Below are 22,183 nucleotides of genomic sequence, written 5' to 3'. Positions count from 1 at the left end.
TGTAGTGATAAGAGCAGATGATTGAAAGTCAGGATTTAAGGATTCTGTCACCTCTTCTGCTAACTCATGGTATGAGTCATCCAACTTCTCTGTCTCATTATAAACCTCTGTAAAATGGGGATATGATTATTTACTTCCTCCATAGGGGTGTTGTGAGGCTTAATGAATTAGGGTCTCATCCTTAAATGTACTGAACACACTCTGCTCTTACTGACTTCACTGTTACATTTGATCCCTCGTTACAGTGTCCAGAGTTATGACTACACTACCCTTCTAAGTCCTTATTTTCAGGCACTGATAATATATGAAAAAATACCTTTTGTTCTGAAATTGTTCATACTTGTTCTCAACAGAAAAGTGACTTAAAAATATAAAAATCTTATTGCAATATTTTTAAAGGTTAAATTACCATTTCAGCTTTTTGCAGATGTATTATTTGTGCTCAGAAAACTCAGTGCCCCCCTCACCTTTTTATTTGTCAACTTCTCCTGGATTATGTCCTCAAAGAGGATTAATGCCTTTGATATGTTTGAACAGATCTGGTTTAGAAAAAATGTTTTAAAAAGATTTATAAATCATGGATTTTGGGGATTTTTTTGTTTTTTTGGCATATGTAATTAACCCTGGCTGCATCGCTATAAATACTGCAGTTGTCAGAATCTAGGACCTCTCCACCAAAAACTGAGGCCTCTACCACTTGAACCATAGAAGAGCTCTTTTACTTGTGGGTAAATTGTAGGCTGCTGTTGTCATTAGGAGTTGGCCACTAGAGGGAAAAAATGACTGCATACATGAACCAGAATCCCATATGCTGTTTCCTGCTCATTTTCAGTAGCTCTGACTCTGTATCCTGGTATGTTAGCTGGAGCAATGCACATTGAATAAATGCATGTGTGCAATCCTGCTTCTCCTAGAGAAAGAACTTAATAGTGGCAATACAGAGAAGGACTGGGATATCATACAGGAACATCTGGATGACCTTATAAACTGGAGTAATAGTAATAGGATGAAATTTAATAGTGAAAAGTGCAAGGTCATGCACTTAGGGATTAATAATAAGAATTTTAGATATACATTGGGGACACATCAGTTGGAAGCAACAGAGGAGGAGAAGGACCTTGGAGTATTGGTTGATCACAGGATGACTATGAGCCGCCAATGTGATATGTCTGTGAAAAAAGCTAATGTGGTCTTGGGATGCATCAGGCGAGGTATTTCTAGTAGAGATAAGGAGGTTTTAGTGCCGTTATACCAGGCACTGGTGAGACCTCATCTGGAATACTGTGTGCAGTTCTGGTCTCCCATGTTTAAGAAGGATGAATTCAAACTGGAACAGGTACAGAGAAGGGCTACTAGGATGATCCGAGGAATGGAAAACCTGTCTTATGAAAGGAGACTCAAAGAGCTTGGCTTGTTTAGCCTAACCAAAAGAAGGCTGACGGGAGATATGATTGCTCTCTATAAATATATCAGAGGGATAAATAGCAGGGAGAGAGAGGAATTATTTAAGCTCAGTACCAGTATGGACACAAGAACAAATGGATACAAACTGGACACTAGGAAGTTTAGACTTGAAATTAGATGAAGGTTTCTAACCATCAGAGGAGTGAAGTTGTGGAACAGCCTTCCAAGGGGAGCAGTGTGGGCAAAAGACATCTGTCTTCAAGACTAAGCTTGATAAGTTTATGGAGGGGATGGTATGATGGGATAGCCTAATTTTGGCAATTAATTCATCTTTGACTACTAGTGGTAAATATGCCCAGTGGCTTGTGATGGGATGTTAGATGGGGTGGGATCTGAGTTACTACAGAGAATTCTTTCCTAGGGGTCTGGCTGGTGAGTCTTGCCCACATGCTCAGAGTTTAGCTGATCGCCATATTTGGGGTCGGGAAGAAATTTTCCTCCAGGGCAGATTGGCAGAAGCCCTGGGGGTTTTTCACCTTCTTCTGCAGCATGGGGCACAGGTCACTTGTTGGAAGATTCTCCGCACCTTGAAGTCTTTAAACCAGGAATCGGCAACCTTTCAGAAGTGGTGTGCCAAATCTTCATTTATTCACTCTAATTTAAGGTTTCGCATGCTGGTAATACATGTTAACATTTTTAGAAAGTCTCTTTTTATAAGTCTACAATATATAACTAAAATACTGTTGTATGTAAGGTAAATAAGGTTTTTAAAATGTTTAAGAAGCTTCATTTAAAATTAAATTAAAATGCAGAGCCCCCCAGACCGGTGGCCAGGACCCAGGCAGTCTGAGTGCCACTGAAAATCAGCTTGTGTGCCACCTTCGGCACCCGTACCAGAGGTTGCCTAACCCTGCTTTAAACCATGATTTGAGGACTTCAGTGGCTCAGACACAGGTTTGATACAGGAGTGGGTGGGTGAGATTCTGTGGCCTGTGTTGGGCAGGAGGTCAGACTAGATGATCATAATGGTCCTTTCTGACCTTAAAGTCTATGATTGCTGATTCCCTTGAGGCATCTAGCCTCTGATGCTGATCTCACTTACATAAGTACAGGAAGTGGGTGTCATCCCTTTAAATAGTCTGTGAGCTCTCTATGCTCCAGAAGCCATCAGAACCCTGTAAAGCAGCAGTGTATATATGTCAGGAGGTATTGCATGTTGTGTATACAGTAGACTCTGCTTTCTAGCAGCCCCTTATTTTGACAATTAATTGATCTTTGACTATTAGTGGTAAATATGCCCAGTGGCCTGTGATGGGATGTTAGATGGGGTGGGGTCTGAGTTACTACAGAGAATTCTTTCCTGGGTGTCTGGCTGGTGAGTCTTGCTCCTGGTTTAGCTGATCACCGTATTTGGGGTCGTGAAGGAATTTTCCTCCAGGGAAGATTCGCAAAGGCCCTGGGGGGTTTTCGCCTTCCTCTGCAGTGTGGGGCACAGGTCACTTGCTGGAGGATTCTCTGCACCTTGAACTCTTTAAACCATGATTTGAGGACTTCAGTAACTCAGATATAGGTTGGGGGTTTATTACAGGGGTGGGTGAGATTCTGTGGCCTGCATTGTGCAGGAGGTTGGACTAGACAATCATAATGGTCCCTTCTGACCTTGAAGTCTGTGACTCTGTGATCAGAGAACAGAATTGGGAGCAGCCCCGACGTATTTATTTACTGTTTGGAAGACTAAGTGAACAGTTGGACCCAGATCCTGCAGTGACCTCTGTACAGGCAGATTCCTGTGGTTTAGTAGGGCTCCAGGCAGGCACAGAGCTGCACTTACACAGAGCTCATCCAAGCCTAATTTAGCAAAATATTTTGAACTCCAGATTGTGTAAATTATTAGAAAATGCTGAAGTTAAGGAGAAATTCAAGAAGGCTCTACTTAAATTAAGGGATTGGACAGAGGAAAATTTAAATGTAATTTTCATAAATGAGAACAAATGCAAACAGGGAAGAAACTGTTAATATGATAGGTTGTGAACTAGCAGGATCCAGGGCTGATGCAACCTATTAGGTGACCTAGGCGGTTGCCTAGGGTGCTAGGATTTCAGGGGCGGCATTTTCTTTGGCGGCGACTGCGGCAGCCAGATCTTCGGCCACCCCGGTCGCCGCCGGCATTTAGACGGAGGGAGCTGGGGCAGGGGGGCGCAGGGAGGGCCGCCTGCAGCAAGTAAAGGGCAGGCGGCATGCAGGGGAACTCCCCGTCCTTGCTCCGCCTCCTCCTCGAGCACGCCATCACTGCTTCACTTCTCCCGCCTCCCAGGCTTGCGGCGCCAATCAGCTTAGGCGGAGCAGGGGTGAACTGGGATGGGGAGCTGCAGCACGGCACCCTGGGCTGGGGGAGCTGCCACGGGGGGGAGGGGCATCTCAGGGCGAGGGGGGAGCTGCCACGGGGGGGCGCCTCAGGTGGAGGGGGGAGCTGCCACGGGCGGGGGGGGGAGCTCAAGGTGGGAGAGGCAGGGAGTTGCCGCAGGGCTCGGGAATGGGGGAGGACGCAAGGTAGAAGTTTTGCCTAGGGCGCGATACATCCTTGTACTGGCCCTGGCAGGATCCTTTCAGAGAGAAAATCCAGAATCTTCATAAATAGCTCAGTGAAAATGTCTGCCCAGTGCACGGCAGCACTTGGAAAGGAATAATGTTGCTTTGAAATATGTAAAAGGGAATAGAAAGTAAGAATGAATTAAATGATGACAGTGACAAAACAGCTATGTGCCTGTTCCTTAAGAACTGTGTTCATGTGCTGGCAGAACATGTGTCTGTGGTTTTGAGTTCTTCTTTGCACTACCAGTGACTTGCTGTGTGAACATGGACAAATCTATTTAACCTCTTCTTGCCTCATTTTCATCATCTGCAAAATGGAGATTATAATACCTATTTCTCAGGGATGTTGTGTGACTTTATTATTGAAAATTTGTAATATGCGCTGAGATCCTCAAATGAATGGTATATTTATTTGTGTACATTATCATTGTTTTATTAATTTTATTCACCTCCCTTCAAGAAACAGAGATTGCAGATGTTCAGCAAAGAGCAAGCAAACTGGTTAAATGGCATGGTGCAGATTAACAACAATCATTGTTTATACCATCAGAAGCCATACACTTGAAGACCAACAAGAGATTCCATTCAACTAGGGGAAGGGTAATAAGTACTAGAATGAGAACAAAATAATGTAGGGTAGAATCAGCAGCGGGTCCAAGCACCAGCACTCCAAGCGTGTGCCTGGGGCAGCAAGCCGTGGGGGAGCACCCTGCTGGTCCCTGTGAGGGCAGCAGTCAGGCAGCCTTCAGCGGCATGCCTGCAGGAGGTCCCACAGATTCGGCAGCAATTCGGCGGCAGGTATGCCGAAGCCATGGGACCGGCAGACCTCCCGCAGGCAAGCCACTGAATCTGCGGGACTGGGGACCTCCCGCAGGCATGCTGCCGAAGGCAGCCTGACTACTGTGCTTGGGGTGGCAAAAAAGCTAGAGCAGCCTCTAGGTAGAATGAGAACTAACTGCTTCCTCCTCCTCCTTACCGTGTTCTCAATATGAGAGCAAAGGATGCTGAATGAAACTAGAGAGCAGCACATATTTTAAAAAATAAGGAAACTTTTTATACAGCTTATTCTTCATGTGGGATTGGGTAACACAGGAATACATTCAGACAGGTAATTTAGTAGGATTTGTTGAGACTGGATAACACTTGTAATTGTGCAAGCTAAGATGATGTAGGGAAAGCAATCCTAAATTTTCAGGGAATAAATTAATTGCCTGTAAATGTTAGGAAGTATTTTTTCTCCATGGCAATGCACAATTAGTTGGCTGAATTACAGGATGCTTTCACCTTTCTTTGAAGCATCAGTTTCTGTTCACTGCTGGAGGTGGAATCCTAGATTTGATTGAATAACATGTCAAAGGCACTCACTGGTCCTTACTGAGGTCAGTAAGGCTGTCAGGCTCAAGTTAACATGAAATGTTGTGGATGGAGAGGAGCTGATTATGAGAATTCTCAAGTGGCATGTGTGTATTTGTGCCATTTTTTTCAATAGTCTTCCAAAGACTTCCTGATGAACAAATTATCCATTTGCATAGCTGATATTTGCACACTTAAGTGGTGTGGCAACTTTCATACAAATTCTGCTGCATGGAATCTTATTACAGGAAGCACATTTGCGTTATGCAGTTACATGGAAGAGTAATTAGGAAACTTTATTTTTTAGATAACTGTTTGAATTATTTGAGAGATCAAGAAAAGGTTTATTTGTGCCTTTTTAGGCAAGGAACTTCTGCTGCTCTTTCCTTGTTACTTGTGCTATAATCTGTTTTCTTTATGACTAAAAGTAGTTTGATGGTATGTCTGATGTCTTCCTTTCTTGAGAAACAGTCAGGCGTGGGAGTATACTCAGTTAGGAAATCCCCCAGCACAAGTGTTGTGACTATGTGTAGACCACCAGAAATAAATGTACAAGTCTAAAATTAGACACAAAGTACCCTTTAGTAAAGTAGCATCAAAAACAGGAGTATTCAGGAGGGATCATGTTTTTTTTAAATGGCAAAAATGCATTATTCTAGGGTTCAGGCAACATCTTAGTTTGTATGAATAAAGGTTAATTTTAAGGGAATATGGAGGGTGGTGCTATTGCACATGAAGGATTTTTAATCTCTCTTCTTATGGTAATTCCACTTGATTTTCTTCTTATTTTAGTTAACTGTTAGTTTTTCCATTGCAAAACTGAAGCAATTTAATACTCAGACCTCCAAAATGTTTCCCCAAACACTTAAACTTTGTTTCCCTTATTCAGTGGAAGTAACTTCCACTTTAAAGTACAGAATCACTGGTGCCACTAAGATAGGAGCTGTGTTCTCTGGGAGCAGAAAGTCCAAATTACTAGCATTTACAGTCTAGTCATGTTCTTTATGATTTTTAAACGCATAAGGGCAGGGATCTAGCTTCCCTAAGCCTTGTATACATTCAGGTGTAGCCCCAATTCAACAGTCTTTGGCCATTGTTGACCCCTAAGTGTAAACATGGACTTGGAAGGGTTTGCTCTGATTGAATTTGTCAAGTTTTATTCCTACTTCAAGTAGGAGCAAACCCCAATACGTTCCATCATTGCAAATGCTGACACACTAAGGTCTTGTCTATACTACCAGGGTATGTCGACCTAAGTTACGCTACTCCAGCTATGTGAATAATGTAGCTGGAGTTGACATAGCTTAGGTCAACTTACTGCAGTGTCTACACCGTGCTGCATCAATGGGAGATGCTCTCCCATCAACTTACCTTACTCCTCTCGTTCCAGTGGAGCACTGGAGTTGACCGGAGAGCATTCTGCAGTCGATTTAGCGGGTCTTCACTAGAGCCAATGAATTGACCCCCGCTGCATCGATCGCAACAGCGTCTAAGCTCGGTTAGTGTAGACATGGCCTTAGAGGCAGCACCGGAGTAGTTATCCTGATTGCTGAATTGAGGCCATATGTAGACTGGTCTTAGCACTGCCCCTTCTTTAGTGTCTCATTGTGACTACTGAAATCAGTTGAGGGACTCTTCCTATCAGCAGGGGCGGCAAGTTGTATAGGCCTGTGGGGCCCATGCTCCACCAATTTGAGAGCACAGGGGCCCTTCTCCACCAGAGTTTGGGGCTGGGTCTCTCCACCGGCAGCACAACAGGGCTAAGGCAGCTTCCTGCCTGCCTGCTCTGCTTTCGGAAGTGGCCAGTATGTTCCTGCTGCCCCTTGGGGGGGAGCATGTCTCCGCACGCTGCTGCCATCCCAAGTTGCAGTCAATGGGAGCTGCAGGGATGGTGCCTGTGGGCAGCGGTGCATGGAGACCCCTCCAGCCCCGCACCTAGGAGCTTCTGCCAGAGGGGTGTGCGGGTTGCTTTCAGGAGCCACCTGAGGTCAGCGCTGCACCCCTCACCCTCTCCTGCACCCCAACCCACAGCCCCAGCCCAGACTCTGCCCCCTGCCCCCAAACTCCCTCCCAGAGCTTGCCCCCTGCATCCCCTCCTGTACCCCACCCCCTGCCCCAGCTTGCACCCGACACCCTAACTCCCTCCCAGAGCCTGTCCCCCGCGTCCCCTCCTGCACCCTAACCCTCTGCCCCAGCTCAGACCTTGTATTCAAACTCCTTCTCAGAGCCCATCCCCTGCTCCCCATCCTGCACCCCTACCCCAGTGTGTGTGTGTGTGCGCGTGCGCGGGGATGAAACTTGGACCCGTTCTGGGCATCGCCAAAAATTATACAAACCTGTCAGCCTTTAGTTTTGAACTTGGTAGGGGGATCTGGTAACTGGAAGTACTCCGTGGAGAGTCTATGACTGAATTTTTCAAAAAGCAAAGAATCCTGTGGCACCTTATAGACTAACAGACGTTTTGGAGCATGAGCTTTCGTGGGTGAATACCCACTTCCTCAGATGCATGTAATGGAAATATCCAGGGGCAGGTATATATATGTGTGCTAGCAAGCAAGCTAGAGATAACGAGATCAGTTCAATCAGGGAGGATGAGGCCCTGTTCTAGCAGTTGAGGTGTGAAAACCAAGAGAGGAGAAACTGGTTCTGTAATTGGCAAGCCATTCACAGTCTTTGTTCAATCCTGAGCTGATGGTGTCAAATTTGCAGATGAACTGAAGCTCAGCAGTTTCTCTTTGAAGTCTGGTCCTGAAGTTTTTTTGCTGCAGGATGGCCACCTTAAGGTCTGCTATAGTGTGGCCAGGGAGGTTGAAGTGCTCTCCTACAGGTTTTTGTATATTGCCATTCCTAATGTCTGATTTGTGTCCATTTATCCTTTTCCGTAGAGACTGTCCAGTTTGGCCGATGTACATAGCAGAGGGGCATTGCTGGCATATGATGGCGTATATTACATTGGTGGATGTGCAGGTGAATGAACCAGTGATGGTGTGGCTGATCTGGTTAGGTCCTGTGATGGTGTCGCTGGTGTAGATATGTGGGCAGAGTTGGCATCGAGGTTTGTTGCATGGATTGGTTCCTGAGCAAGAGTTATTATGGTGTGGTGTGCAGTTACTGGTGAGAATATGTTTCAGGTTGGCAGGTTGTCTGTGGGCAAGGATTGGCCTGCCACCCAAGGCCTGTGAAAGTGTGGGATCATTGTCCAGGATGGGTTGTAGATCCTTGATGATGGCCATCACATACAGCCCCCAGCTAAAACCCCTCCAACGCATCATCAAGGATCTACAACCCATCCTGGACAATGATCCCACACTTTCACAGGCCTTGGGTGGCAGGCCAATCCTTGCCCACAGACAACCTGCCAACCTGAAACATATTCTCACCAGTAACTGCACACCACACCATAATAACTCTTGCTCAGGAACCAATCCATGCAACAAACCTCGATGCCAACTCTGCCCACATATCTACACCAGCGACACCATCACAGGACCTAACCAGATCAGCCACACCATCACTGGTTCATTCACCTGCACATCCACCAATGTAATATACGCCATCATATGCCAGCAATGCCCCTCTGCTATGTACATCGGCCAAACTGGACAGTCTCTACGGAAAAGGATAAATGGACACAAATCAGACATTAGGAATGGCAATATACAAAAACCTGTAGGAGAGCACTTCAACCTCCCTGGCCACACTATAGCAGACCTTAAGGTGGCCATCCTGCAGCAAAAAAACTTCAGGACCAGACTTCAAAGAGAAACTGCTGAGCTTCAGTTCATCTGCAAATTTGACACCATCAGCTCAGGATTGAACAAAGACTGTGAATGGCTTGCCAATTACAGAACCAGTTTCTCCTCTCTTGGTTTTCACACCTCAACTGCTAGAACAGGGCCTCATCCTCCCTGATTGAACTGATCTCGTTATCTCTAGCTTGCTTGCTAGCACACATATATATACCTGCCCCTGGATATTTCCATTACATGCATCTGAGGAAGTGGGTATTCACCCACGAAAGCTCATGCTCCAAAACGTCTGTTAGTCTATAAGGTGCCACAGGATTCTTTGCTGCTTTTACAGATCCAGACTAACACGGCTACCCTCTGATACTTGAATTTTTCAGGTCACCTCTTTTCAGCCAACCCCCTCCTAATCCATCAGAGTCCAATTTACATAGCTTAAAGGAACAGTGCAAAGCCATGTACCTTTCCAGTCTAGCTTTCACATAGTTATTGATGCTTCAGCCAGGAAGATCCAATAAGAATCAAAAGGGTGGGATTTTCCACTCTTTGAAGATTGTTTGTGTGTTTCTATTTTAAATTTTTAAATTTTGTACAGTGGCTAGATGCTGCAGTGGTGAGCATCAAATCTACAAATAACACAAGACCCTAGAGTCCAACAAATTCATTTATCATAATCCTAAAATACTGCATCAAATCTTGGTCTTTCCTCATATAATATTTCAACGAAGGCAGAGTAAGGACTTTGCGTGAGGTAGAGAGGTGGAATAAATTGAGAAAAAAACTCAGGATTTGGGTTTTTTTCAAAGAGATATAAAAATGTATACCAAGTATTACTTTTACTATTATGCAGGGAGACAAAAAACTGTAGCCACCCCTCTCCAGTACCAGATAAATGCCAACACCTTCATAGTTTCATTTTGGGGTCAGAAACAAAGATGATCATCAATCAGTCAAGATGCTTCAGTTTACAGGGGAAACTCCAGGAAACGGGAGAAGATAAGTGTGACCTACAAAGGGTTTTTAAAATGGTCTTTTGCTCCTCGTGATGTATAAAGACGACCTGAAAGTTGGGTGTTTGGGTTTGGGGATTTTTTTGGAGAGGAGGGATGGTGAAGGGGTTTGATGGAGAAAATTTTAAAAAAATGATTTTTTCATTAAAAGTCTGGTCTTGTTTTTTCAGGAAGCCTGTGTGAATGAGTAGAGAAAGTAGGATTATGACATCCCCTTGATACCAAGCAGGGTGAACCCTGGATAAGTACAAAGAGTTTTTTTATTAAGACTGCGTAAAGGGTTGTCTGTACAAGTTAAAGTGCAAACTCCTCTGTAGACAAACTTATTTCACTTTGAATGCCTTTTCTGAGTTTAGTTGAACCAGTTTCTCATTGACCGAGGGCTGGTCTACAGACAAACTTACACCGAAATAATAAATTTGTTGTAATTTGCACCTTTTGTTATTTTGGTGCAAGTTCTGTGTGTGGGCACTCTGATTTCGGAGTAAAAGTAAATTTACTTTTAAATACTCTAAATTTACATGTGCAAGGTAAGCCAACATAACTTAGGTTTAAACTGTTTATGTGTGTCTGATATAACTCAATCAGTTTAAAATTACACTTTTATTTAAACCAGTAGAGCAGGCCTACTTTTAAGTGAGATAGGAATTGACTTATGCTAAATCAAAATAAGACACTTGTATTTCAAAATAAGAATGTCCATACATAAACTTCAGAAACAAAATATTAGTTGTTAATTAAAACCAGTTTAGTTATTTGGGTGGCAGTTTGTGTGTGGGCCAAACCTAAGATTTTATAGTCTTAAGTCAAAAAACAAGCTGGGGGGAAAAATCAAACAACTCCACATCCCAACCTTTCAGTCGTCTTGTACATTTAAAAAAAAAAAGGCAAAAAGAAAGCACAAGTCCATTTCCTTTTTCTCTTTAGGTCACTTTTAAGAATATGCTAGTTACAGCAACTATAGAATCGCTACTGTACCATTATCAAAAATGGAAAATTTGCTGTCTAGGATTACTCAGAAAATCTCTCTGCCATTCTCAGCCCACTGTGTGATGCTTTACCCAAAGTCATATTTCATTTCCTGAAAGTCATTGCATGCAGTTAATTCTACTACGTAGAAATACTTTGAACACAATGTTTTATTAAAGCAATATATCCTTGCCCTGAAGAATTCATTATTTAAAAAAAAGGTTTTTGTGCATAATGAAAAGGCTGTGTGAACTGGTTAGTTAGGTGGGATTATGGCAAATAGGCATTTGAGTGGAAATGATGTAAATGGCAAAAAGAAGAGTTGTATCTTCCTTTAAACTTTTGGCCTGAAATTTAAACATTTCAAGTAGTATAAATCAGTACATTGGAGTAGCATTGACTTACAGCAGCTTAGGATCTGGCTCTACATGTTGTAGCAATCAATTTTTAGAAAACCACCAAAAGTATTTCCATTAAGATTTTTAATTTCTGTGGAAACAGTTTTAAGAAACCAAACATGTTCTCCTTCAGAGTTTGCATCCCAAACATTGCAGCACCTGGCCTGCGCTGGAGAATGAAAGTGACTATAAAAAAGTGAAACAGACCAATCAATTATCCCTGTACAGTTGAAATATGCAAAAAGTAAACAACATAAATAGTGAGAAAATATAATTGAACTTTAAAATTATTTCAGCTCTAATGTGTTATTAGGAACATAGATAAGGAAATCTGTTTTTTTAAAAATATATATAATCTGACAGGTTTTAGAGTGGTAGCCGTGTTAGTCTGTATCAGCAAAAGGAACGAGGAGTACTTGTGGCACCTTAGAGACTAACAAATTTATTTGAGCTTAAGCTTTTGTGGGTTAAAACTCACTTCATCGGATGCATGCAGACGAAAATACGGTAGGAACGTGTATATAAACACAGAGAACATGGAAAAATGGATGTTGCCATACCAACTATAACAAGAGTTATCAATTAAGGTGGGCTATTATTAGCAGGAGAAAAAAAAACTTTTGTAGTGATAATCAGGATGGCCCATTTCCAACAGTTGACAAGAAGGAGTGAGTAACAGTAGGGAAAAAAATTAGCATGAAGAAATAGTTTTTACTTTGTGTAACGACCCATTCACTCCCAGTCTTTATTCAAGTCTAATTTAATGGTGTCCAGTTTGCAAATTAATTCCAATTCTGCAGTTTCTCACTGGAGTCTGCTTTTGAAGTTTTTTTGTTGGAGTATTGCGACTTTGAGGTCTGTAATTGAGTGACCAGGGAGGTTGAAGTGTTCTCCAACTGGTTTTTGAATGTTATAATTCTTGACGTCTGATTTGTGTCCATTTATTCTTTTGCATAGAGACTGTCCAGTTTGTCCAATGTACATGGCAAAGGGGCATTGCTGGCACATGATGGCATATATCACATTGGTAGATGTGCAGGTGAACGAGCCTCTGATAGTGTGGCTAATGTGATTAAGTCCTATGATGGTGTCCTCTGAAAAGATATGTGAATAGATATGTGGACAGAGTTGACATCAGGCTTTGTTGGATGAGAGCTAAGGAATCATTGTTCTAAGTCAGCTGTAAACCCAGGAACCTATCCTTGCAACAAAAAGAGAGAGAGAGCATGTCAGACAACTTACTTTATCTGCCATTTTATAGGCTAAAACCATATTATTTAGTTATTGTCTAGCCATATTATGAGCTATTTCTTTTAAGCAGAGGAAAGTAGACCCCATGTATGTAAAGAAATGTTGGATGTCTAGCATGATCTCCTACAAACGGCAGCCAACTCTGTCAGTCACTAGTAACTCCAGTGCTTCGCTCCAGCACCGAGACCACCTAGGCCCATCTTTAAACTTGGGCTTGTCTACACTTACAGAGCTGCGCCAGTGCAGCTGTGCTACTGTAGCGCTTTGTGAAGACACTACCTATGGCAATGGGAAAGCTTCACCTGATGGCGTAGGTAGTCCACCTCCCCGAGATGCAGTAGCTACGGCAATGGGAGAAGCCCTCTCATTGACATAGCACTGTCTACACTAGGAGTTAGGTTAGTATAACTGCATTGCTCAGGGGTGTGGATACCAACACAGTTATACTGACGTAAGTTTGTAGTCTAGACCAGGACTCAGTGTACAGAGCCTTCACCCCCATCATTCCAGTATTATAGCAGCAGCAGCTAGGAGAGCCAGCAGACAATAAACCATAAAACATTTTTGGCTCCCTTTCCCACTTCCGTGGCTACTAAGTGAACCCTGTCTTTTTTCTATGACAAAGGAGCCTGTTGAAGACAGTCACAAAGAGGAGGAGAGGGTGGGAGAAGAAACAAGGGAGAGGAGAGGCAGGGGAGAAGGCTAGGAAGTCAGCAGTGATAGAGGAAAAAATACTAACAGACTGTGGAGGCAATAGCAATAAAGAATTAGGGAGCTCTCTTTGCTAAAGCATTTGTATGTATAGTCCCCAGGCAATGTACTGCAATCTCAGGAACTAATTTTCCTCCTTTTTTGGTCAATATGGTAATGCTATTAATTTGCAATCAATCCATATGTGCATTCAGTGTACTTAAAGGGTTAGGTTCTCCACCCTGTCCGATCTCTGCCTGGGTGCAATGGAGAGGGAAGACCACAGGGAGCCAGTTGTGGCTCCCTGATCCTCAGTGACCTGGCCCCAGCACAAGTTAGAATGGCACAGGTGCAGTTCTAACTTGCACCTTTGGTGTACAGTCCCTCAGTGGAAAATCTAGCATAGGGATGACTTTTACCACCCTGGAATATTGATTCATGCATTGGTTGATACTGGTTTTAATGATGCTTTCATCAACCCCTTCATACTTTTATAGCAGGGGTAGGCAACCTATGGCATGCGTGCCGAAGGTGGCATGCAAGCTGATTTTCAGTGACACTCACACTACCTGGGTCCCGGCCAGCAGTTCAGGGGGCTCTGCATTTTAATTTAATTTTAAATGAAGCTTCCTAAACATTTTAAAAACCTTATTTACTTTACAGACAACAATAGTTTAGTTATATATTATAGACTTATAGAAAGAGACATTCTAAAAACATTAAAATGTTTTACTGGCATGCGAAACCTTAAATTAGAGTGAATAAATGAAGACTCGGCACAGCACTTCTGAAAGGTTGCCGACCTCTTTTATAGTCTCTCTTCCTCTTTTAGAGCAGTACTGGTCAATTATACTTTTGCAACCAGTACAGTAGGTGGTGCTACTGGAGCAGTACAGGCTAAATAATCAAGCCTTTCTCACTTCCTTGACTAAGCTCAAGGCTTCACCTCAGCACCATTCCTGGTGCGAGAATCCCAAGATGATTCAAGTCTTCCATTTGACTCTTACCTGTTGAGCTGTCCAGGGAGCTCTGCATCAATTCCTATGTATTAATTACAAGAATGTTGCAGAAGTTTAAAGCAGTACATTTTTCTTTTTGTGTATGTGTTTGATAATTGACAGTTTTTAACAGTTTAGTTAATTTTTTTATACTTAAAAATGAGAGTTTCCTACCTACTGCTGACCCTAGGAAAGATTCCTGGGAGACTGTCCAGCGAAATGATAGGAATCCCATGACTAAAGACATAGAGAAGAAAATATATTTCCTGTCATTCTTTTTTTTACAGCTAAAACAGTCTGTGCTTTTGCTTTTGTTTCCTGCAGCTTTGTGATGTTGTCTTCCACCTGGCACAGCAGAATCTGCGGTTGCTCGTGCTGGGCCGCAAACACATGCTGACTGGGTCTTATAGCTGGAAAAGGCACATTGTGGCTGCTATGCAGAAGAAAGCAGACTTCTTCTTTGCTGAAAATGTGTAAATATTGAAGATGATGATTCAATTTACTGGTGGTCAAAACTAGATTCATTTTTATTTTTAATTACTTAAACCATCTAATTTTGTGACTTACTACAATACTATTTATTATTAAGCACTGACAGTGCTCAGCCCTGTATATGCAAAAGAGAACAATATATTCCTTGCTCCATGGAGTTTACAGTCTAAATGGACAGAGAAAACAGATTAAAAATTGTGCTAAAATACAGAACTCTAATAATGTAGAGTCTTAGGGTATGTCTATACTGAAATAAAAGACCCGCAGCTGGCCCGGGTCAGCCAGCTCGGGCTGTAGGGCAAAAAATTGCTGTGTAGATATTCCAGCTCAGGTTTGAGCCCAGGCTCTGGGGCCCTCACCCCTCATGGAGTCCCAAAGCTCAGGCTCCAGCCTGAGCCTGAATGTCTGCACAGCAATTTTACAGCCACACAGTCCAAGCGCAGCGAGCCCAAGTCAGTTGACTTGGGCCAGCCACGGGTGTTTGAGTGCTGTGTAGATGCATCTGTATGTATATTGACACCTATATGGATCATCAGCAGGGTAGGAACCTTTAGATCCACAGCTAGACCCCTGCCAATTGAGCTAACAGATTAACTGATAGTATAGATTGTCATCCTATATGTCAGTGGTTTTCAACCTTTGTCATTTGTGGATCCCTAAAAAATTTTGAATGGTGGTACGGACCCCTTTGGAAATCTTAGACATAGTCTGTGGACCACCAGGGGACCACGGACCACCGGTTGAAAACCACTGCTCTATGTGGACCAATACTAGAAGGGATGACATGCACATTTTGCCAAATATTTCTTGACAGCAGAGGACTGCTGAGAGTAGGGAACCTTGAGTTCTGCTCCAGGTTCTGGAAAGGGAAGAGTTTTTGAAAAATCTTAGTTCACACATGCTCAGTAGAGACTTGTTAGAGTTTGGAAGCTAAATGTAGATGGAATCTACAGAGAATTTAGCTAAGATTTTTTCAAAAGCTCATCACTTGGCCAAATGGGATTGTTTTTCATGGGAACAGGAAATTCCCATCCCTGACAAAGATTCCCCTGTCCACTATGCTGAGTTTAAGTTCCTGCTCCAATTCGGAGATGATAAAGAGCTTGTTGGCAAAACGGTTGTAATAATTTTTAACATGGGCAAAACTGCATTTTTTCTTAATCTTCTGAGAAACAGGTAAACCAATTTTGCTGAAACTTCAGAAAAAAAAAAACAGACAAACAAAAAAAACACACTATCCAGCCTGAGCAGAAACCCAGCATAGAAAATTTCAAACTGAATGGTTAAAGTCTGGCAAAGTTGTAAGCAACTGAAAACAGAATCTTGTAATGCACAGTGTTAACTATAGATACACCTGCGGGCTCCACCTATAATAAATGTGCAGCAGTTCTTCTGACTTATCTATTTTTAGATCCTTGGATGAAAAGTACTGTAGAATTGCAGAGCTGTTGTTATGTAATGGGGCTTTTCTCAGGGAGGGATAAAAAGTTTAATAAAAAAATTAATGTCCCCTCCCCATCTCACATCTGTCTCATTTCAATGAAGATGAAGTCGAGTATATTCTCTGAAAAAGTCTTCGCTTGGGAATGAACCCACCCACAAGTCTAGGAATCAGAGTTACACTGTGTTATGCATGACACTAGAGCAGGGGTAGGCAACCTATGGCACATGTGCTGAAGGCGGCACACATGCTGATTTTCAGTGGCACTCACACTGCCCAAGTCCTGGCCATCGGTCCGGGGGGCTCTGCATTTTAATTTAATTTTAAATGAAGCTTCTTAAACATTTTTAAAACCTTATTTACTTTACAGACAACAATAGTTTAGTTATATATTATAGACTTATAGAAAGAGACCTTCTAAAAATGTTAGAATATATTCCTGGCATGCAAAACCTTAAATTAGAGTGAATAAATGAAGACTCGGCACACCAGTGCTGAAAGGTTGTCGACCCCAGCACTAGAGACGCTATCAGATGCTTGCATGAAATTATTGATCTGTATGGATGCAGTACAGTTTTGTGCAAGTTTGTGGGACCCCTGAAGACACAATCTGACTATTAGTGCTTCTGTTCACAGTAGCAGTTTATTGTTAAATCACATGGTACGTTACCATTTTGTTACTTGCTGTGTTGTAGTGGGAAGGAATACATTCTTTCTACTAGGCAGCTAAATTTTAATTCCCTTCTGAACATTTGGATGCTTTGTGGTAAACAGGAAAAGTTATTTGTTTTAACAGAGAGCTTAGTGGTGATGGGAATTTGCATTAATGATGATGATTAAAATTCAGCTGAATGCTTGGTTCATTTCCTGCATCCTTTTAGTGCCCATGAGTGACGTCCATCTTTCCTCTTTGTGGTTTATTTAGGTCAGAAGATGACCCCTTCCTATTATATGCCACTCTTCACTCAGGAAATCATTGTAAGTTTCTTACTAGAGACCTCCTGCGAGATCACAAGGCTTGTCTTCCCGACAATCTTACTCGGCATCTGTTCTTTAAGTGGCAGCGTGGACACCAAATGGTGCTTTCCCACTACTGGCCAGGAAAGAGAATAGAATTTCAGGTAAGTTCTCTGTTCTCTTCAGAAAACATACAGAACATACTCATTAAATGCATAAAATATGAGCCACAACTAATAAAAAAATGTAGAAAAAATTCCTATTGAGACCTAAGGGCAGAATTTGTATGGATGAGGACATAAGAGGCAGTGTGCTCAAAACTCCAGTTTCACTCTCAAATAGCACTTTTGCTCACAAAATGTGTGATTTGCCATTGTAGGCAAGAGGACTGATTAATAGACAAGAAAGTGACACTTCAAGGGCATAAACATATGCTTACCTGCAGAGTTACATGTTTGCCTTTACAGACCTTTTGGGTAAAATGTATCATAGGTGGACATACTTAAAAATTTTACCCTGAGGGTATGTCTATACTGCAATGTAAGTGCACCGTTAGTGGGACTCGAGTCAGCTGACCTGTGTTAGGGGCTGTCATAACTATAAAGGGAAGGGAACAGCCCTCCTATGTACAATACTATAAAATCCCTCATGACCAGAGACACCAAAATCCTTTTACCTGTAAAGGGTTAAGAAGCTCAGGAAACCTGGCTGACACCTGACCCAAAGGACCAATAAGGGGACAAGATACTTTCATATCTTGGTAGGGGGAAGTCTTTTGTTTGTGCTCTTTGTTTTGGGGGTTGTTCGCTCTTGGGACTAAGAGGGACCAGACATCACATCAATCCAGGCTCTCCAAATCTTTCTGAACCAATCTCTCATGTTTCAAACTTGTAAGTAACAGCCAGGCAAGGCGTTTTAGTCTTAATGTTTGTTTTCTCAACTTGTAAATGTTCCTTTTTCTGGCTACTTGCTCACAGCTTGAAGCCTTCTCTTAACAAGGACCCTTGTTAAAAAAACTTTAACACCTCTTCCTTCAGGCTGCTTTCTAAGCAGCTAGAAAGGAGAAAAAAAAATCCTACTGGCTTTTGGTTTAAAATGATCCCACCGCTCTGCCACCATGTCAAGGTTCCTCCCCCACTCTGAACTTTAGGGTACAGATGTGGGGAACTGCATAAACACTTCTAAGCTTAACTACCAGCTTAGAACTGGTTTTGCTGCCATCATCCAGATTCCTCAGTGTGGAACACCCCTTTCCTCCCAAAGCCTTCCCCTCCTGGGTAGCCTTGAGAGACTTTTTCACCAAGTTCCTGGTGAACACCGATCCAGCCCCTTGAATCTTAACACAAGGAGCATTTAACCATCCCACCTCCTTTCCCCCACCAATTCCTGGTGAGCCCAGATCCCATCCTCTTGGATCTTAAAACAAGGAAAAATCAATGAAGTTCTTAAAAACAAAGCTTTTAATTAAAGAAAGAAAGGTAAAAATCATCTCTGTAAAATCAGGATGGAAAGTACTTTACAGGGTAATCGGATTCATATAGCCCAGAGGAACCCCCTCTAGCCTTAGGTTCAAAATTACAGCAAACAGAGGTAAAATCCTCTCAGCGAAAAGGAACACAAACAAAAGACTTCCCCCCACCAAGATTTGTAAGTATCTTGTCCCCTTATTGGTCCTTTGGGTCAGGTGTCAGCCAGGTTCCCTGAGCTTCTTAACCCTTTACAGGTAAAAGGATTTTGGAGTCTCTGGCCATGAGGGATTTTATAGTATTGTACACAGGAGGGCTGTTCCCTTCCCTTTATAGTTATAACAGGGACTCATGGGCTTGAGTGTCTACATTATATTTTAACCCTTTTCTAACCTTTGCTCAAGCATAGGGCTCTGGTGTCCACACTGCAGGGCACAGACCCAACTCAACCCTAGTAAAGTAAATTGTATCCCAGAATCCCTAGTGCCCCCCACCCCTGAAATGTTGCCACTCTAGGCCTAGGACCATGGTGTACTGTGGAAAAACTTTACTACCCACCCTGCACATTGCCAGGAAGCAGCTCATTTTGCAAAAGTCTTGACTGGTTTGCTCTTCATTGCAAACCCAGGAGGCTCTCTGATAGCGTACTAGCAGACCAGTGATCAGAAGAGAATGGGTTAACAGTGACCTCAGCTGCTGCCATTTGCAAAGAAGGGGGTGGGTTACATTTTCAATAGAGTGGATTGAAGATTCTTAGGATAGAGAGGGCTTGTCCTGTGGAATTGTGGGATACTTCCAGCCGACTCCTGGGACCTGAGTCAAATGGTGTCTACACTGCAAAGCAATAGGGTTTGACTCCTGGTTCCCAGCTCACCTTGAGTTTGGACCCTCCAGACCTGCAGGGTCCTGGGACCCTGGATTAGTGCAATTGCAATGTACACACAAGGGGAATTAGGCTTGAACCTAGGCTCAAGACTGGGTTTACACTGCAGTGTAGACATACACTTATAGCCCTTCATATCTAGCTTCCAAATTCTGCTTTTTTTGCATCTGTTATAAGCATAAAAACAGATCATTCCCCTCTTCAATTCTTCTGTAAAGTGTGTATTTTTAATCCCAAAATAGAATGCATTTTTTATTCCCTTTTAAAGACGTGTTCACAGACAAATACAGGTATTCAGTGCAGCAATGTTCTAAACAGGTAGGTTCACAGATAAGTATTGGTGCAGTAAAAAGATACATTATATTAGTCAGGTATGCAATCGGTATACAGCTAAATGAGTGATGACCTACTGAGCATAGTATGCGTAGTTTTGGCTGGAGGAAGGCAACTTGCTGTTTCTTGGTGAGACCAATAATAGAATACTGCATACAGCTTTGGTGTCTACAGTTTTAAAAGAATGTTGAAAAATTGGTGAGAATGCAGAAAAGAGCCACAAAACAAATTCAAGGGCTGGAGAAAATACCTCTCATTGAGAGAATTAAAAAGCTTCATCTGTTTAATTTATCAAAAGAAGAGAGGTGACTTGATTACAGTATGTAAGTAGCTTCACGAACAGAAAATACCAACTACTGAAGTGCTCTTTAATCTAGCAGAGATAGGCATAATTAGAACCAAGGACTGAAGTTAAAACCGAACAATTCAATTTAGAAATAAGGCGCACATTTTTAAACAGTTAGGGTTGATTAACCAGTGGAACAAACTACTAAGGAAAATGGTGGATTCTTTATCTCAGGGGTTGGCAACCTTCAGCACGCGGCCCATCAGGGTAATAACGCTGGCAGGCCGTGAGACATTTTCTTTACATTGACCGTCTGAAGGCATGGCCCCCCGCAGCTCCCAGTGGCCGCGGTTCGCCGCTTTCTGCAGCTCCCATTGGCCAGGAACAGCGAACCACGGCCACTGGGAGCTGCGGGTGGACATGCCTTCAGACAGTCAATGTAAACAAAATGTCTTGCAGCCCGCCAGCGGATTACCCTGATGGGCCTCATGCCGAAGGTTGCTGACCCCTTTTCTATCTCTTGATGTCTTCATATCAAGATCAGATATTTAAAGGTACACAAACCAGAAAGATTCTGTGTAGAGAAAAAATATTGAGATGAGTCATGGTCCAATGAAAAAGATCAAGTAAACAGTAGAAATCTTGAAGTCAACAAAGAGATTCCTGTGGTGGTGCTTTTTGAGTTCAACAGAATATAGTTAGAGAAGAATACTAGGACTCTGTTAACATTTTGTATATTTATATTAACTGGGATTTATACACTTCTTAGGTGGGTTGGGTGCAAGGTTTATGAACAGAAATATCCAGTGTTGCTTGCAGTCAGACTACCTATCTATTTCCTTTAACATGCTCTGCTTTTTGTGTTTGCTGTTCTGCAAAACCATCCAACAGCTTTCCACTGATACTCCTGAGAAACAACAGGAAATGTTTGCTAGTCATTACAACATTTTTATTTTTTTTTCCATTGAGCAAAATCAATTTAACATTTTTTTCTTGTCTTTACCCACAGCCTGTTCTCACTTACGACACCGTGGTACAGACTACTGGTGACACTTGGCATATTCCCTATGATGAACAGCTGGTGGAAAGATATTCCTATGAAGTGCCAACAAAATGGCTTTGCCTTCAACGGAAATAATAAAGAATGCAGTTTTACAAACTAAAACTACAATTGTTTGCTACTGTTGCTAACAGGCAGAATACAGTGATCATGCACAGTCATGGAATTAATACACCAAATATGAACCCTGCAGCTGACGAAATGTTCAGTAAACATAGTTCACCAAATTCATACCTGCTGTAACTCCATTGAAGTCAGAGTTCATTTTGCCCTGTAGTAAATAAGAGATTTGTTGTAGCACCATTTATTAAGATTTTATTGGGATGAGGTGATGAAGGGATTAAGCACTAGGATGGTCCATAGATCCTCCTAATAAATTTTAGCTTCTAAATTTCCAGAGATATAAAATCTTCTTTCTTAGTTAAAATAGTAGTTTGTTTTTTAAATAAAAATTGATCATATTAGGGACTTTACTGTGGGCAATAATATGACACTGCTGAATTTTGTATAGCCTCTCATAGAAACTTGAGTTAATTAGAAGACAGCAAAAGTGGTATACATTACAGAAAAAGTGTTGTAAACCATTATCATTATTTATTAACTATTTGTCTGACAGTTGTGAATCCTGTTTTTTTCTATCTACCATCCTTATACGAGAAAGTCAGATGCAAATGCAATATTAATCTTTGTGGAAGTATCTGAAGAAAAATTCACTGTCAAGTTTTGCATTATAAGAAAGCTGATAGGCCTCTTACCACATGAAGTAGTTCCCACCTGGGCCACTCACAAACAGTTTTCCAGCATGCAAGCCACACGCTGAATGTCTGTGTGTAACTGCAGCCTGCCATACACAC

The 22,183-nt window shown here is 42.3% G+C and overlaps 1 protein-coding gene across 10 annotated transcripts in view; it reads left to right on the top strand.

Moving 5' to 3' along the window:
* PRORP (protein only RNase P catalytic subunit) overlaps nt 1–21,429 on the top strand; it is an 88,742-nt gene extending 67,313 nt beyond the window's left edge. For 8 of the 10 annotated variants that reach the window (XM_030559274.1, XM_030559272.1, XM_030559276.1 and 5 more), the window contains exons 6-8: nt 14,736–14,884; nt 17,270–17,465; nt 21,279–21,429. In XM_030559274.1, the coding sequence (XP_030415134.1) occupies nt 14,736–14,884; nt 17,270–17,465; nt 21,279–21,407 (474 nt within the window). In that variant the 3' untranslated portion in view covers nt 21,408–21,429. Of the gene's footprint in view, nt 1–14,735; nt 14,885–17,269; nt 17,466–21,278 lie in introns of those variants that run through there. The other 2 variants (XR_003999979.1, XM_030559279.1) reach the window with 2 other exon arrangements.
* Nucleotides 21,430–22,183: the final 754 nt, after the last annotated feature.

This window comes from Gopherus evgoodei, chromosome 4 (genome assembly GCF_007399415.2).
Source record: "Gopherus evgoodei ecotype Sinaloan lineage chromosome 4, rGopEvg1_v1.p, whole genome shotgun sequence".
In the NCBI taxonomy this organism is placed as follows: Eukaryota; Metazoa; Chordata; order Testudines; family Testudinidae; genus Gopherus; species Gopherus evgoodei.
The sequence above is the reverse complement of the archived record's forward strand: the minus strand, read 5'-3'. Positions and strand labels throughout refer to the sequence as shown.